This window comes from Lutra lutra, chromosome 5 (genome assembly GCF_902655055.1).
Source record: "Lutra lutra chromosome 5, mLutLut1.2, whole genome shotgun sequence".
Classification (NCBI taxonomy): Eukaryota; Metazoa; Chordata; class Mammalia; order Carnivora; family Mustelidae; genus Lutra; species Lutra lutra.
The window spans coordinates 135,829,765-135,848,529 of NC_062282.1; the positions used below are offsets into that span (position 1 = coordinate 135,829,765).

The following is an 18,765-nucleotide window of genomic DNA, read 5'->3' on the forward strand; positions in this document are numbered from 1 at the left end:
CCAATTTCAAAGTGCAAGAGGAGACGGATTAGAATTTTTCAATGTGCTGTGTTTTGAAGCTCTAGCATCGTATTTGGGAAAGACGTCCAGTGGGCAGAGAGAAATGCAGCTGAGCGAATTTAGGGACCATTTAGAAGGAAAGAAGTCATCCACATGGAAGTCATGTACCTGGGTGATGACGTCATGATCCCCACCCAAAAAGAACTCTCCTTTTGCAGGGGGTGGCAGGTGAAACGGGGAGGGGAGGCTGGAACCCGGGACATGAGAAGCAGAACAATGATGGATTCTGTGACAGAAGGACATTCAGGGCACAGAAGCCAAAGAAACACCAAACAAACCCATGTTATTGACAGGGTAGAAGCACACTGGTGTGAGCGCTTAGAGCGTGAGGTTATGGTGTGAGGGCAGGAGCAGCAGCAGAGCAAAGTCCCCGAGGCACAAAAGAGAACATGTGGTCTGGTGTGGCTCAGGGTGGGAGGGGACCTGTGATAGGAGGTGAGGGTGGAGAATCGGGGTGGGGGGTCAAATCACACACTTGCTAAGGAGTTTGGACCCTGCTGCAGTCTCCGGAAGGTTTTAAGTAACAAGATGAGCTGGGTAGGATTCTAAAGTGGCCCCCAAGACTGTAGCGCCTTAGTACAGACCCACCTTCTCCCAGTCAGTTCAGTCAAAAACCAATCTAGGGGGACGCCTGGGTGGCTCAGTTGGTTAAGCAGCTGCCTTCGGCTCGGGTCATGATCCCAGCGTCCTGGGATCGGGTCCCACATCGGGCTCCTTGCTCGTCGGGGAACCTGCTTCTCCCTCTGCCTCTGCCTGCCATTCTGTCTGCCTGTGCTCGCTCTCTCTCCCTCGCTCTCTCTGACAAATAAATAAATAAAATCTTAAAAAAAACAACAACAACAAAAAAAAACCAATCTAGGGGCTGCTGGGAGAGAATTCTGCAGATGTAATTAAGGCCCCAAACAGCTGATCTGAAGATAAGGAGATTATTCTGGGAAGACCTGACCTAATTAGATGAGCCCTTAAAAGGGACCAGGCTCCTCCTAAAAGAGATTTACAGCGGGCAAGGGATGTAATGAGTGGGAGGTTCTCCTCGCTGACTTTCAGGAGGGAGGGGGCTGTGTAGAAGGCATGTCAGAGGCCTCCAGGAGCCCAGTTACCACAGGCCAACAGCCAGCAAGGAAATGGCATGTCAGCCCTACAACTGCAAGGAACTGATCTTCCAACATTCATCTATGGAATGATCTGGCACACATGCGTGCCCAGGTTGCAGACCCCGGCTCCCTGAAGGGCTCAACAGAGCCCCGGGTGGGCCTAGGACTAGATGCCCCCAGCCTCATCCCCAGCAGGAGCAGGCTGGCCGGTCTCTGCAGTGGGCTGCGGGAGAGCTAGGGCCAGGTCCTGCTGGCCCACCAAGCGGGGTCCTGCCAGGTGCATGTGGAAACATCTGAGGTGGTCACTGTGTCACAGCCCCCCTCCCCACTCTCCCCTGCCCTCTAGCACTGAAGAGCACAGCAGCCATACCTCTTCCCCACTTGGACGAGGCTGTGTGTGTTGGAGGAAGCGTGCCCCCTGACCCCCAGCACTTCATCTGCCCTCTGCATTCGGGACACAGATGCACGGTCATGTACCAGGGGTGCGGACGTTCCCGTTTGCCCAGACCATGCACACTGCGGTGGCCAGAGTCTCCAGGGGAGCCCACACAAGCGGGTTTAGCTCACACCCATCTGGGAGCACCACTGTCAGCACACGCACGGGGCCCAGAGGGGGTAAAGTCTCACTATTTCCCCACTGCCTCCCTGTTTGACCTTGGGGAACTCCTCTGCCTTGCCATGCGAGTCCCCAGCCCACCCCCAGCCTGTGGAGAGCAAGGCCTGCTCCTCGCTGCCTTGCAAGAACAGGGCGGAGATGCCACAGCCTCTCCTCTTGGGTGGGTTCGGGTCCCGAAGGAGGGCTCCACTCAAACCCCAGACCGCTAGAGAGCAGAGTCATTTCTGAAAATACATTCTCAGCCGCGTTTTTACAGTTCGCTTCTCTGCTGGAAAGGCCGCTCACTGCGAGTTTACCAGGACCGAGAGCAAGAGAGGGATCGGAGATGAAGAAGGGATGCAGATGTGTTCTGCACACAGCTGGTGCAGAACGCAGCAGAGTGGGATAGCCCCATGAGAAAACTCCTGTGCGGAACCGGAAACCCGGCCATCCAGACGGGCTTTGATGGTAACCCTACAGCCACGAGCGTGCCGCCAACGTTCACGCAAATGGAGGGGATGGAATCAGACTGGATGGAAGGGACGCAGCCAGCGTGTCCTGGTTTGGTTCCAGACATAAGGCTGGGAGAAGACACACACAGGGCGGTTCTGGGGAAGGAAGCCCGGCAAGGTAGCTCTCGGGGAGACCTGCCTGGGACAGGGCCGTGACCTAGAACCAGCAACCCGGATGTCACAAGGCACCTTCCTGAGGGGTTTCTCCTCCCGAAAAGACCACTGCTTTGCCTGGTCCCCCAGCCCCTCCCCACCCCTGCTCTTTGCAGCTTGGATGCCCGGCCCCATAACACTGGTGTTTGCACCCATCCTCTTTTAAGGGAGGACTGTTTCTGAAAATACAAGGCTGATTTCCCTCAACCGACTGTAACCACGAGTTTGGCAGTGATTTAAGACCTTCAAAGAAGATGGTAGTTTCTACTTGATTTTTAAAAATGAAAACAGCCCCAGACCTCAGCTCTCAGGTGTCCAAATCCTCTGCCCCCATGAAATGATTATTCCAGTTCCTAGGCTATATTTACAATATAATGATGTTATTTTCCTTCTTCCTGTAGCCCTGCGGGTTCTTTCTTGGCTCCATCTATCCGGGTCTTGATTAGAAATCCATGCTAACCAACTTTCGGCTGGTTACTGGAAGCCCGTCGGGACTGACAAAACAAACGAAGTCTCTCTCTGTTTAGTCAGCAGAACCCGCATCCTACTTGTGCCAGCGAAGGCCTTGGGGGTTTGGGGAATTTGAAAAATTGAGGGGCTTAGCTTACAGATGCAACATCCAAATGGCTCCCAGTTGAAAGCAGGGAGTGGGTCTGCCGCCCATGTTCCTGCACAGTCACGTCATCGTGAGGATTTGTTGAGGGCATTTTCCCTGCGCTGCTTTCCTCTTCCCACCTTAAGCAAAGCAACTACCATTTAACCTCGTGGCCAGAGGCGCTGGCAACGTGAAGCAGAGCTATTACGGCTTGGGAGGAAAGACACCAAAGGACAGTGAGTAGATCAGGAGGGCAGTGAAGGTCCCCTCCAGGCAGCCTCCATCCACCCTCCGCTAGGAGGCCACGCCGGAACAGAAACAGCCCTGGCTGGGTCGGGACAGCAGACGGAGTGGCTCCTACCCCCTCCTACCTGCCTCCTACCCCCAGAAATGATGGCAAACCCATTTTCAAAGAAATCCTCAAGCATGTCAAGAAAGCAAGGAGCACTCTTTGTATACCAGAAACCATGAGCAATCATAAAACATGAAAGGCAGACTTCTATTCTTCTTGAAAAGGGAAACCACAATTCAAAATGCACAGGGAAGAGAGCTGCAAGAGGAGGAAGGGGATTCAGAGGTGCCCGACCAGGGACGCCAGCCACGCAGACAGGAGGGGACCCAACCCTGTGGCCCCATCTGCACAGAGAGGTGTCATCAGCCAGTAGGACTGGAAGCCCAACAGTTGGCCTTGTGACCCAAAACCAAGAGTCGCAAAACTCAACTCTAAAAAGAACTTACACATGAGGAAACAGAGCTACTACAGCAGACAGAATTACATTTTTAGAATATAAATGATAAACATCCTCATCTTCTTAAAAAAGAGAGGACAGATTTCATCACCAAAATGAAAAAACTCAACATAGAAGCCACACACCACAACGGACATAGCTGAGAAGAAATTTGTGAGTTGGAAAACTGAGCCAAAGAACCTTTTTAGAATGATGACCTGAGTTCCTGTGCACTTGAAATACTGACTGCTTTGAATGTGGGATGTGCTGTAAGTGCAAAATATATACCAGATTTGAAGACTTAATGAGGAAGAGGGGAAGAGGAAGAAAACTATCTTAAACATTTTTTTAAAAATACTAATTACATATTGAAATGATATTTTGGATACACTGGGTTAAATAAAATAAATTAGCATGGACTTTTGGCTTTCTTTTTACTTTTTTTTTTTTTTTTATTTAATAGGCTCTTGGGGTGCCTCGGTGGCTCAGGCAGTTAAGTGTCTGCCTTCGGCTTAGGTCATGATCCCAGGGTCCTGGGATCGAGCCCCACATTGGGCTCCCTGCTCGGTGGGGAGTCTGCTTCTCCCTCTCCCTCTGCCTGCTGCTCTGCCTACTTGTGCTCTCTATCTCTGTCAAATAAATAAAATCTTTAAAAAAATAAAATAAATTAGGCTCTACACCCAGCATGGAGCCCAGCATGAGGTTAGAACTCATGACCCTGAGATCAGGACCTGAGCTGAAATGAAGAGTAAGACACTTAACCAACTGAGCCACCCAGATGCCCTCTTCTTACTTTTTGAACTTGATTATTAGACAATGTGAAACTTCCTAGGTGGCTTGTGTTCCATGCCTCCTGGACGGCACTGCAAATGATGGTGGGAATATGCCAGCTGACGATGTGGGAGACAGATCGGGACGAGTCGGCATGTTTGTCCTTGCAGAAGGAGAGGAAGAAGGGAGGGAAAGAAACTCTGACACAGCAGAGGAAGAATGTCCAGGACTGAGTAAATAAACCTATGAGATCTTCTGATTGGAAAGAGCCAGTGATGTTGAAAGAAAGTGTTCCCGCAAGTGTTGGGAATGAGACAAAGATGACTGTTTGATCATCACCATTTAGCGCTGTCCTTGTCAATGCAGGAGCACAAGAAGAAAGCAAAGAGACCTCTCCCGCTTGTAGATGAAATGACTGCCTCTGTGCTCTCCCCTGCCACTCCCCCCTCAAAAGGCCTGGCACCACACCTTCTCCACACTGAGCCTCCAAGGCCTGGGTAAGAGTCAGACCTCTTGGCACTTGCTCCTTCCCTGTAATGACCCATGAAGAGCTGACACGTGCGCCCAGAGAACCAGGAATACGTCGCTCCCTGGGGCCGTGGGGAGGGGGCTTACCTACGGATGGCGTTGGCGAACTCGGCAGCCAGCTCGCTGTCGCTGCACGTTGTCCTCAGTTCAGCCAGTGACAGAGCTGGGGAGGTGGCATCCGCACAGTCCTGAGGACAGCAGACACATTCTGGTTAGCCCTGGGAGCACCTTGGAAGCACAAGGCAGATCTGCCCCACTTCCCTGGACCTTTGCAGGCTGGCTGTGGGCGATGGGGACTCCCAGCATGCTCTGAGCACCTCACACATGTTCTCCCACTGACTCTTCGTGGTGACCTGCTGAGGCAGACAATGTCTTTACTCGTTTACCAAGGAGAAAACGAAGGCACAGAGCAGTTACGTTGCCCCGAGTCATCAGCTAGGACAGGGTGGACCCAGGATTCAAACCCAGGTGAGCTGGTTACAGCTCTGTGCTCTTCACCACTGGGGTGTGATTCATAAAAGACGAGTGGGAAATGCACCTGAGTGTTCTTGCCCCCTCCCCCAACCCACTTCTTGGGAGAAAACCAATCTTCTTTAGATTTGGGAGCTTAAGTGGGTTCAGCGTAATCATCCACGAAAAAAGGAAGACAGATGTGCACCCTCCATGTGTGTATGTGTGTTGTGTGTGTGTGAGGGAGAAAGAGGGAGAGAGAGAGAGTGGGGTGGGAGGGGGTGGAGCCTGATGCATGGCTTCCAGCAGGCCTCCGTCTCACCACCCTGAGGTCACGACCTGACCCCAAATCAAGAGTCAGATGCTTAACGGACTGAGCCACCTTTAACCAGCCCCTTTTTTGAGTTGAAATACAGCAGACACATGTTGCCTTAGTTTTGGTTGTGACCCCACTTGTATGTTAACCTTAGACAGGAATTTTGACATCATCTAAACCCAGTCCTCTCATCTGATAGATGAAGAAGCAGGAGGGCCGGAACTCTAAAATCCTAAATGGAATTCAAACTACTCGTAAAGGAACATTCAGACCCCTTGGAGCACTCCTTTCCCTGTGTGCAGATGGAGGGCAGCAGCCGTGCTGAAGAACTAGGGAGCCTGGGGGGCGCTCCTCTCGGCAGACATGAACTGAGGGCTTAGGAACAAAAAGCTTGTGGTCTTTCCCAGGAGATGTGAGGTCGAAGGAAAGTTGTCGCACGCTGGGATGTAAGGACTGAGCACCCCGGTCCAGATGACAGGAGGGCACAGGGTCTCCCTCAGCTCTCTCCAGCACAGGACCACCCTCGGGGGCCCTTTGTGGCAGGCTCCGGACACCTCGCCCTGCCCTGCCCTCCACCTGCGCTGCCTTCCCCGCCCCTCTCCATCTTGGTTCTGTAGACCCAGGCCCCGCTGCCAGCCCCTGGCATCTGCTGAGTTTCCAACACCCTCTCGCTTTGCATATCGGCTCCCATGTGATGTTAACGTTTCCTAAGGGTCCTTAGAGCCCGGGTGGCTCTGCCTCTCCCGGTGCCTCTCCCTGAACACCTGTGGTACTGTCTGTTGCACAGAGACAAGAGCTGCAAAACCTGAAGGCAGCCTGGGTAGGGTTCCAACTAGCGGGCTGGAGGCAGTTTGAAAGCAAGCGCCACACCCGCCCCGTGGGGCCAGAGTGGCCATACGAGCTCCAGGCCTTGCCTGCAACCTGTTTCTCTAAGGCCTGCGGCCTAAGCATTGTTCCCGATTTTTATTTTTATTTTTTTTAAAAGATTTTATTTATTTATTTGACAGAGAGATCACAAGCAGGCAGAGAGGCAGGCAGAGAGAGAGGAGGAAGCAGGCTCCCCGCTGAGCAGAGAGCCCGATGCGGGGCTCGATCCCAGGACTCTGAGATCATGACCTGAGCCGAAGGCAGCGGCTTAACCCACTGAGCCACCCAGGCGCCCGTTTCCGATTTTTAAACTCATGAAAAAAAGATGATTTTGTGATGTGTGTACATCCTATGAAATTTTAGTGTTGGTGAATGAAATGTAATTAGAACACAGCCCACACCCCTCTGGTCCACATTGGGTCTGCTTTCAGGACACAGCTCTAGAACAGCCCAGTTCCGGATTTGCAGAGATGTCTGTGTGACCTGAAGCCCTTAAGATAATGGCTCTGGCTTCATCACAGTTTGGCAACCCTTCCTACAGACTGCTTGCCTTCTCTATCGACCAACGAGGTCAAATGAAGAGCCCAGAAGGGAAATTTCACTGAAAGAGTAAATGCATCTGATGTTTGAAAGACAAGACAATCGGTTTACAATGACTTCATTACCTCAGCAACACAAGGTACTCTTCTCTCTTATAAAGCTTCTTACTTGAATGTAAAAAAAAAAAAATTAAAAATAAAACCATCTGGCCTTTTCCATTAGATTTCTGTACTTTGAAGCCATTCCACACAATTGGGAAACACACAGTGTTTCTCTCAGTCAAAATAAACACCAAGAACCAGGGGAAAAGGCTCGGCTCATGGACCTTCTGGCAAGAACCTGGTAGGTCTGCTTCCACCACACCTTAAGAACACACTGGTGAACACTAGAGCTCTGTCCCTCAGCTCTGTCCCAGAGTGACTGGAAACAGGCTCGAATGGCTGTACAGATTTTTAAGGTGTTTCCCATTAAAAGGGGAAACCCCATTTTCTTGAACCACAGATATTACCACATGGAACGCTTTGTAGGCTATTGTCCACCCAGACTCCACTCTGCAGGTAGTGGGCAGATGGTTTCATGGGGACCCTCACAGGCACCCCCCTGAAGCCCTGATGGGGACACGTCATCCCCTGCTGCAAAACCCTCGTGACTTCTCACTGCCCTCCAGATAGCACAGCTGCCTCACCTAGTCAGCCAATGTACCAATATTCCTCTTCCCTCTGGGTCTTTGCCCTCGACATTCCATTCCCTTACAGAGGACTGACTTCTCTGCCCCAACACTCCTCATCGGGTAGGTGCCCTTCTCCACTAATTCTTGGTTCAGGAAACCAGTCCCAAATCACACCTGGGCTCTGTGTCAGTCCCATGGTCTCCCACTCACGAAGAATTGATCCTTGATCATAGGTCACCGTGTTACAATCATCTGTTTGCCCATCACTGTCCCTCTCTGGATAGAAACTCCTCAAACTGCCTCTGGCACCTCAGCACGACCAGCTCCCATCTATCTCGTAAGTGGATGACAGGCAAGCAGCCAGGTCTTGGGAGAGATGGCCCAGCCAAAGGCCATGGACTTGAACTCCCTTGAGTCTCTTGCTAGGTGAGAGGTGGACAGAGTGTAGCTGTGGCCCATTGCGAAGCTTGCTCCACAGTTCTTAGCTGTTTAGGGAGTGGTCACTGACTGCCACACCAATCAGCAAGTTGCTTCCTTTCCATGTGCAAAACTCCCACGGACACCCCTGCATCTGGGCTGTGAAAAGCTGTTCCTGAGACCGGCAAGTCAGCGTATGCCCCTGGGTCCTGGGCTGGAAACCAACTGGGGCTTGGAGAAGCTAGCATTTATTAAGAAGAGAAAATACAATGCAGAATACAAAATTTCCATATCCTGGGATGAGGATGTAATTCTTCAGCGTCCGCAGTATTTTTTTTCTCAACGCAATATTCAGAATAATTCTGAGATATGGATTGATGGAATGAGCTTAGATTCTAGAGAAAAAGACTTCTGGGCTCATGAGAATATGAGTTTGCCAGATGACATCCCCTGTCGGCCCACACTCTGTGACACCCTGTGTGTGATCTAGGGCCCGCCTTCCTCCTCCTCTGCCTGAGCGGCTTCTGGCCTCCCCTTTCGCCATCGGCAGAGATGCCAACAGAAGCTGGCATGGCATCATGGATGAGAAGAGGAGGGCCATGAGCCAAACTTGGGTTAAATCCTGATTCTGCACCTACTAGCTGCAAGACCCCCTCAGTCTTGTGAGCCCCATTTCCCTCGTGTAAATGGGGGTACCCACTCCTTCCTCAGTGCTGAGGTTTACAGAAGGCCAACCAATGCGATGATCAGTACAGATGTGACCAACAGGCCACAGGGGATGGTCACTGTGCCAGGAGGGGGAGCCAAGGAGGCGGCCTAGTATCAGACCCTGGACAAATGCACCGATCACTCCCCTGGTCAGACTGTGGCATATGAAAATGTGGTCACTAATACCTCACATGCAATTTTTTTAAAAAAAAGTGGATTTGGTTTCTTTGCACTCAAAATGTTACCTTCTTTAAGATCTCTAGAAAGGCTTGCAGTTCTCCTGCAAATAAGGAAATTGAGGCTGTGGGGCGGGGTGGGGACGGAGGTAAGGCCGGGGCTGGGGCGTCCCCGCGCCCTCGCTCCTACCTTGCCAGGCTTCTCCTTGCCACCGCTGCTGGTGGAGCTCAGGGAGCGCATGCGCTGCTCCTTCTGTTCCTCCACCTCGGACTTCAGGTGCTCGATGTGCACCAGATAGGCCTGCTCCTGGGCCTCCCGCGTGCTCAGCTTCAGCTCCAGGGCCTTCTTCTCCTTCTCCAGGAGGTAGAGCTGGGCCTTCAGCTCGGCCATCTCCTCCTGCAGAGCACAGACGGTGTGAGGCGCTCACGCTGTGGGGGCAGGACGGCGCGTGGGAAAGTGGGGCCCCGACCAGGGCGTCCTAGGCTGGGACCCGCGCCCTGTGGTGGAGTTACCACCTTGCAGCTGGGAGAAGAGGACCGGGAGGACGCAATCCAGCTCTCTCCCCACGATCTGAAGGACTCATGTGGACAAAGCCACGTGCTTTGTCACTCTGTGGACCGGAACGGAGATAAATAAAGGGGAGTACAGGCAAGCAGATTTTGGCTCACTGTAAGAAAAACCTTTCAAACAACTGGAACATACCTCCCCCCATCACTCCTGCCCTCCAACCCCCAAGGGGCACACCTGTCTCTTTTGGGAACAGTTTTCCAGCATGCATCAGCCATGCTCCAGCCGCCAAAGATGTTGTGAAGGAGAGTCGTCCACGCAAGGCTGGGTCTGACCAGCTCCCTTCCAATTCCCATTTCCTTTTCCATTTTCCATGGCCCCAATCCACATTGTCAACCCTCCCTTGGTGCCCCACAGCTGAGCCGGTGGGTGGCGTGGGCCCACAGCAAGGAGATCATCTCAGCTCTTACCTACTGCAGGAGGCCCAAATGAGACCAATGGAAACAGAGTCCTTCACAGGTGACTACTCATCAGATAACTTGTCAAAGTGTCTCAGAGAACTCCAGTTAGAGTTTTCTGGGGGAGAGTATTTAAGAAGTAACTCGAAAACAGGGACCAGAAACCAGGTAGCAATAAACACCAGCATTTACTGGGCATGTGACACTGCTTTAGATGTTTATACAAAGTGACCCATTTAATTCTTCCAACTTGAGGTAGGCATTATGAACCTCTCCCTACACAGATGGGAAACTGAGGCATGCAGAGGAAAACCTACCTGCCCACAGTTACTGGGTAAATTGGGAGCCGGAGTTTGAACCCAGGCTGTCTGGCTCTTAACCATTAAAGCTATAGTCCCTCCTTCCAGGTGAGCCCATGCATGACTCCGGTCATGTGATTCCACCACCACGTGACCACCACACGTGTCTTCCCTGCTCACTCTGTGATTTTACTTAAAAAGATTCTCTGTAATTGAGTCACTGCCTTGAGAAGGATTCACCAAGGTCACCAACTCTAGTTACCCCTGAACTGACCCTTCTGAGATAATAAGCCACAGGCCTGGTATGTTCTTCTGGGTGAGCCAGACCTGGAGTGTAGATGTTCTCACCCTCCAGTGTAGGGAAACACCTAGAGGGCACCCACTACGACTTGTAATACTCAGATCAGGGCTGGGGAGGCGTTAGACATGCAGAAGGTAGTGTGCCCAGTGACTACTCAAAAGCAGCCCCCAGACCTTTCCTAAAGATGAGCTATAAAATCAGCATGAAAGATGTTTCCATACACAGAAGCCTTCTCCTCGTTTTCCCTTAGAAATAGGATTCTGAAGGTTCTGGCAATGTTGCATACTGAGCCAAGGGGACTAGTCACACCCAGAACAAACATATAAAGGCAAGCCTGAAAGAAGGAAACATGAACCCATGAGTGCCAGAAATGAAGAAGGAACTCTGCCCAAGAGGAAAGGCAAAGCGGCCATAATATAAGCCAACAGAGGTTTCAGACCAGTATGGAGGCCCTAGGACCTGGGCTTCTGGCATCGGAGTTAAGGATAGGGCAAAGAGCCAGAATGGAGACGCCCCCCCCCTACATGAGCAGAGACGCTCCAAGTACTGCCTAGAGTAAAAGACTAGACGATTTCCTTTTTGGAGATGTGATGAGGAAGCCTATCCCTCAGCCTCTTTTTGAGGAATTGGAGCCACACACTTGTCATTTATAGAGATGAAACAGGAATCCTAAGTCATGAACGTAATAGAAACCAGCCCCAGACCTCTGTAATCCATGGGTCCCAACAGATCCACACACAGAACCACGCTGTAGGGACATCTACAAGCCAGGACCCACAAGACATGGAAGACACCATCTCCACTGACGGTGAGTTGGTAGGCACGCCCTCCCCTCGACCCACATGAAAAGGAAATGGAAACGAATCACGTGAGACAGAATCAGCATTTATGAGAACCAGAGATAACAGGTGAAACACTAGAAAATAAATATTTAAAGAAGAGAATGGTGAATATTTAATGAAGAGAGTGGTGCAGAGGGGAGGGAGAGAGGACTCTGATGTTTATCCTTCGCAGACCTCACCAGAAAAGGGCCCAGAGCCAGAACACCAGCTATGGCTGCCTCTAGACCATATTGTGGGTTATTTCTCTCCCAGCTTTTTATAATTTTTGCTCTTTTTAAAATTTTTTAATTAATTAATTGAGAGAGAGAGAGAGAGGAGGAAGGAAAAGGGAGAGAGAGAATCTTAAGCAGGCTCCATGCCCAGCACAGAGCCCCAAGTGGAAGTTGGAAGTTTAACTACTGAGCCACCTGGACACATCATTTCTACTCTTTTAGACAATTTCTAGGATGTATACACATTTTATTTTCAAATAGCAAAGGGAATCTTTTATACCACCAAAAATGTCTTTCCTGGCCAGAGTAACCCGGAATTTATCACACATGTTGGCTCAAATATAAAAAGGAAATACTTAGGGGTGCCTGGGTGGCTCAGTGGGTTAAGCCACTGCTTTCAGCTCAGGTCATGATCTCAGGGTCCTGGGATCGAGCCCCATATCGGGCGCTTTGCTCAGCGGGGAGCCTGCTTCTCTCTCTCTCTGCCTGCCTCTCTGCCTACTTGTGACCTTTCTCTCTGTCAAATAAAAAAAATAAAATCTTAAAAAAAAAGAAAAAGGAAATACTTAGTCTTTGGCCAAATCGAACATGATGACTGGAACACAAAACGAAAGGGCAGCCTCAGAGCTCATGCCGCAGGGCACAAAGGCCCACAAGCAGGGTTCCCGACTGGGGAGAAAGGCACTGTGATGACGAACTCAGTGCCTGGCTCATGGGCAATGAGAGGAGAAATCAGCCAAGGTTGCAGGAGGATTCCCCAGATGGAGCAGAAGTCAGGGTCTGAGCGGAGTGGGTGGGTGGTGATAAGCCAGCTCGGAAGCAAAGGAAGGGCTCATTCCTAATCTGCTGCCACTGCCCAAAGTCTTCCCAGGATTCAGCGAGACTCAAGACTGAGCCACTGCCGAGGACAGGGACACATTGAGCAAGGCCCTGAGGGTGCTGGGCTGACACTGCTGGTGCCTCTTCTTTCCAGAGGTGAGTTAACCAGAGGGGGGCCTGCTCTCTTGCAGGGACAGTGGTGGTTTCAACAGGAGACACCACTGACGAGCTATTAACGCAGTACTTCCTCGACCCACCTGGCCCAAAGGACCTGCCTCTGGTCCCCAAGCTGGCTTCTGTCCCTGAGAGCCCTTCCTGTCTCAACACCCGGGGGCCAGAGACACTGCAGAACCCAAGGCTGTGTCAATCAGGCCTTTGTGCACAAGAGAGTGGAATTGGGAGGGCAGGCTCAGGGACTTGGCTCCCAGCTCCTACTTGCCACGTCCGCAGGCCTTACAAGTGCCCACCTCTGCCCCAGGCCTGCTGAGACCTGGTGGCAGCCCTGCAGGATCGCGCTCCTGGCCAGTAGTTATCCTGTTCCGGCTCCAGCAGGGGGCACACAATCCAACACACTGGCCTGAGCTTCCCGAGTTCTCGCACACCTCCCAGGTGAGGACAATCCTCCCAGACCGCCTTCATTTCCAATACCAGCCACAAGTACTGGGGGGGTCCCCGGGCCACTTGCCCTTCTCGCCCACTCAGGGGGCGTGCACAACCCACTCGGATCAACAACTCATCAGGAGAGCGCTGTACTTAAGATTGGGGCTTTACCACGGGGGGGTGCACACGGGGGTGCCTGGAAGAGCGCTGAACGCAGCCCTTTCCCGAGCCTCGGTGCCCAGGGACCTTACTGGGGTTTCATGATTGGGCACGATGGATGAGATCACTGGCCACAAAGGGAAACTCAATCAGCAGCCTTCCTTCCCTCCTTGGTCAAGGTGTTCAAGGACCAACCCTATAATCACAGGCTCCATCCTTCCAGGGACAGTCCAGGTGCTGGCTTTCAGGTGGCCGGCCTGTAGTGGCTGCGTTAGCATAACAAAGGCACTGCTCCCAGTCAGGAAATTCCAAGGGTTTGAGGAGCTCCCAGGGGGAGCTGGGAACACAGACCAAGAATGTTCTTTACCACCCCACAGCTGTCTTCTGAGAAAGCACTCAGCAGCAGAAGGCCCCATTCTTGGCACCCCTGGCCAGAGCCGTGCAAAGTGTGTCCTATGGAAGGGATGGCCGTGTAACCACTTCCCAATGAGAGGGGCTAGCTGTTCAAGGACGCTGCCCACCCCCCTCCCCCACTTTCCAGATGCCAGCAAATAATGCCAGGATCTTATCAGGAAGCATGGATGTGAAGGGCACTGGCCACTTCCCTGAGGGGGTCAGGATGCTGGTGGGCTCTGTGTGGCATGGAAGGGAAAAGGACAGCAGGAAAGTGAGGGTCTCATCCAAGCGCTGCACCTGTCCTCACCCTGCCCTCCTCTATTCCTCATTAACATCAGCATCCACCCCGGAAGCACCCCAAGCTCCTGGAGGGGAGAGGTCCTTTTATGGGGACAGGGGCTGCTCCCACCTCCAGGGACCTGATCTGGCTTCTCCTGGAGAATGAGGTGTTCCAGAACAGAGCTGAGACACCCTGAGGCCTCCTCCAGAGCTCCTCTAACCCTCCAGGGTCATGTTCAGCCTCAGTGCCCCAGACACACGGAAACTAGTCCTGTCTACAAATGAGGCTCTGGCTGTCCTCCAGGGGGAGGTGACAGAACCCCGGCGGGTTGACTGGTCATCGTGGCTGACCTGCTTCCAGAGGGCCTTCTCCTTTCTCCCCCGGAGGACCCAGCAGCACACGGCCCCGGGCTGCCTCGGGCCCCGGCCCCGCGGTACCTTCATGGCCATCAGCTCCTGCATCAGCACGGCGTTCTCCAGATCCAGCCGCTGGCTGTCCCCCCGGGGCTTCACGTCGTAGCTGAGGGGGTCGATGTGGATGCTCTCCAGCTCCAGCATGGTCAGCTTGACCGCGGCCCTGTCATTCCGGAGCTGCTGGATGTAGTCCTTCAGCCTCTGCTCGTCTTCCTTAGTGAACTCCGTGTCGCAGCTACTGGCCGTGGAGCTAGTTGTGCTGAGGAGACAGAGCAAACCTCTCACGGTTTCCGGCCACTGAGAACGGGTCTTGTTCTGGACTCCTTTCCACACCCCATCTCTTCAACGGCCTTCCATGGTAACCCCCACCCCGCGCACCTCCCAAAAAAGCATTCTTTGTGCCATTGGGTCATTGATATTACGTTTTAGGAGAGAAATCAGTCTGAAGAATAACAGGAATGCCTACCCCCTTTAACACAACATGTGGACCCTAAGAAGGAATTCTAAGGAAATAATCCCACAGAAGCAACAAGATACAAAGACATTGTGTGGCATAGAGGACGTAGTTAATTATGGTACATTCCAAAAGTTGCATGGACATTTCAGTAGTAATTATGACACGGTGGAAATATTTTAAGTGGAGAAATAGGATAAAAGTAGTATTTGATTAAAAAATGACCATACATGTGGGTCGGACTTAAGAAAAAAAGGATATGTTTAGGAACAAAGTTGAAGAACAAAATACCTATGGTGTGATGTATAGATCCGTGTGTGTGTATGTATTCACTCGTGTAAACACACGTCTAGGACTGCAGCGGCAGTCCCCTTGGGGTAGGAGCTGGAAGGTGTGGTGGAAAAGGGGGAGTGGGATACCATGAAAGAAACCCCCATGTGTATTGCTACTCTGACAACTTAGAAAGCAGGAGCCCCTCCCCACCCACTACCCCCTGCCACCAACCGCACCATTCCTCCTGGCTCACGGCTGAGTATACTGTCCACCAGAGGGACCCAGGTCCAACCACGGGGCCCTGGAAGCCGTGCTGAATGGTGATGGCTGCCAGACCTGAGGAGCAGTTAGGATGAACCCTGAGAACACAGTGGCCCCTGAAGGATTCTGTCACCCAGGCTACAACGCGAAGGTGAGCACCACAGGAAAACTGAGGCTCGGGCTCTTAAGAGGGCACTGACTTTTTCTGGCAGTGGGCAGGCTGTCCCCACCGGCTCAGAATGAGGCCCTCTGCACCCTGTTAGTCTTCAAACATTAGAGTCCAGTGTGGATCTACAGTTTTTCTGGACCTACGCTGGTCCCGCCGACACACGACATAGCCCTCATGGCTCTGGCCTTGGAAAGACGTTAGAATACAAGCTGGGGCCCACTGAACTCTCATCAAAACAGGCCAGGTTGGCATGATCATCTCTGTCACTACAGATTTGGTGACTGAGGCTCTGAGATGTTAGGTGGCTTGCCTGGTCATGAGGCTGGACACTGGTATACTTGGACTTGGGCCAGTGACTTCTCATTCCTCAGGCCCATCCTCCCAAGACTCCTGTTGCTAGAAGCTGTGCCAGGAGCGAGGAGTGGTCTCCACAGCCTGCTGGCTGCTGGAGGCCCAGGCCTGCCCTCCTCACCTCACCCTGGAACCCTAACAGGCCCAGGACCCCAACTCAGCAGATGCAATGGCCCCATAACCTAGGTGTGACCGGGGACCATTCCACTCTTATGTGCAACACATTATCTAGAAGATGGGGCTTCTAGATAAGGGCTTCTAGATGGGGCTTCTAGAGACAAGGGTGAGGAGAAGGGATGAGGTGGAGCCCTGCCATGCAGCTGCCCGTGCACAGGAGGAAGCCAGCATCCTGGGGCTTGGGTGATCTTTGAGTCAGAAAACTCCCACCAGAACTGCAAGTTCTCTGAGCACCACAGACCCACCCCACCCTCTTCATCCCAGGGAGGAATACCTCCTTACAGGTTCTGATGATTCATTTCATGTGGCAATAGGGCTAGTCTATAGCGCCCGGGTACGTGGCCGAACACCCATCTAGATGTCACTGCGAAGGTATTTTTTTAAAAGATGTATTTAACATTTATTTAAGAGAGTGTGAGTGAGCGAGCACGGGGGGAGAGGGACAGAGGGAAAGAGAGAGAGAACTCTAGCAGTCTCCCTGCTGAGCAAGGTGCCTGACACAGGGCTTGATCCCATGACTCTGAGATCATGGCCAGAGCCAAAATCAAGAGTCAGACGCTCAAGCAACTGAGCCACCCAGGCACCCCGAGATGTAACATTTAAATCATTCGCTCAGTAAAGCAAACTACCTTCCATGATGTAGGTGGGTTTCGTCCAATCAGTTGAAAGCCTTAAGAGAAAAGACTGAGGTCCCCCAAGAAAGAAATTCTGCCTCTGGACAGCCTTCAGATTCAAGACTGCTACATCAAGACTTCCTTGGGTCTCTAGTCAGTGTGCCTGCCCTGTAGATTTAGGACTTGCCAGTCCCCATAATTCTATGAGCCAATTCCTTAAAATTAATCACTCTTTTCCCATATATACATACCGCGACCTCTACCCCCATTGGTCCTGTTTCTCCGGAGAACCCTAATACAGACGTGTTACCTTGACTGTAACCCAAGCACCTTTGCCACTTGGTAGATTTACAGGAAGCATGACTCAACCTCCCTGGGCCTACTTCCTCATCTGTAAAATGAAGTCGGAATGTAAAGGGTTTAGAACAGTGCCTAGCACGCAGTAAGCACTCAAGAAATAAATGTAGCTATCATTCGTTTAAGTGATACCGGAGGGCCACTGTGAGGTACTCTCCTAGGCCCTAGAAAAAACTCTGCTATCACAGAACTCATATTCTAGCAGGGGAGACAAACAAGTAAAATACAGAGTACATCAGACAGTGAGAAGTACCACGGAGAAAAATGAAGCAATTATGGGGAGCACAAAGAGAAGATGGGCTTATTCTGTGCAACAGAGTTGTAGGGAGGACCTGCATGAAAAGTTACATAAAGTAGACCTACGGACAGAGTAGACTCACAGGACGTGAAAAAGGGAGCTGTGTGGATATTTAGAGGAAGAGCGATCCAGGCAGAGGACACAGCGAATGCAAAGGCCCTGAGGCAGTGAGTGTGGCTGAGCTGGAGTCAGTTAAGGGAGAGGAAGGAGGAGAGCTGGTCAGAGAGGAGGGTGTGTGTTGCGGGGGGATGGGTAACGGCAGAGTGCCAGGACCTGTCAGGTTTTATAAGGGTTGACTTTCCCTCTAGAATTAGAACAGAAGCCATTGGAGGGTTTGTGACAGAGGCGTGACGTGATCTGCCTTTCATCTTAATAGGATCCCTCTGGCCTCTGAGCTGAGGAGAGATACAGGGAGGCAAGAGCAGAGGCAGGGGGACCCATCCTGGGCTCTTGCGACAATCTCAGGAAGAGATGGCGGAAGCTGGGCGGCAGGAAGGAGGATACAGTTATTATGATCAGTCACCGTTCCTGTGGTTTCTCAAACTGCATTTTCAAAAGGACGAGAAGGGAGCAGCAGCAGCACCGTCTGGCTGGAGCACTTCAGGTGGCAATTTCATAAAAAAACAAGCTGCTCAAGAGAAGCGAACGAGCTAACAGTAGCCCCAGCAGAGGGCACCAGGGAGGTCGGTGGGACTTGGGGACTAGGGGGACTTGCTCAGGGTCCCTCCCTCAGCAGCTACCGTGCTCTGCAGTATAGCAGGCTGCCCCCAGCCATGGGGGAAGGCCTGCCTGGAACAAAACCATTCAAGTAGGACTCAGCGCTCATCTTCATGGACTGTCAACACAGACCTGGAGGGACAGACATCTAAACGTCCAGCAGAAGAACAACAATAAAACGAGAGCTGACTGGCGGGGGCCGTGTCCACAGTGCCTTCCACAGGACCGAGCCTGGAGCTGTGCTCAGGGGCGCAGCAGGTCTGGACAGCGTGCACTGGGCAACAGTAGCACCTCCCTTCCAGGGACCTGCCAAGAGGCTTCAGGAACGAAATTGATTCCTGGGGAGCCGGGACTCTGGGCTGGAGGTTCCCTTTACAACCCTCGTCCTTCCTTAAGTTAAAAATTACTACGTCAAGAAGACCATGGAGATGAACCAATACCCATGTACCTACCACTCAGATGAGTTTTTTGACATATGTTCTTTCTTTCTTCCTTTTTTTCTTTTTTTTTTAAAGAAATAGAACACTTGGGGCGCCTGGGTGGCTCAGTGGGTTAAGCCACTGCCTTCGGCTCGGGTCATGATCTCAGGGTCCTGGGATCGAGCCCCGCATCGGGCTCTCTGCTCAG

The 18,765-nt window shown here is 52.0% G+C and overlaps 1 protein-coding gene across 5 annotated transcripts in view; it reads right to left on the reverse strand.

Moving 5' to 3' along the window:
- The window catches only part of MCC (MCC regulator of WNT signaling pathway), a 425,078-nt gene that overhangs the window by 13,119 nt on the left and 393,194 nt on the right, over nucleotides 1-18,765 (reverse strand). For all 5 annotated transcript variants that reach the window (XM_047730871.1, XM_047730872.1, XM_047730874.1 and 2 more), the window contains 3 exons: nucleotides 14,492-14,726; nucleotides 9,371-9,577; nucleotides 5,124-5,224 (listed from right to left, as the gene is read on the reverse strand). In XM_047730871.1, coding sequence (XP_047586827.1) covers nucleotides 5,124-5,224; nucleotides 9,371-9,577; nucleotides 14,492-14,726 — 543 coding nt within the window. The remainder of the gene's footprint in view (nucleotides 1-5,123; nucleotides 5,225-9,370; nucleotides 9,578-14,491; nucleotides 14,727-18,765) is intronic.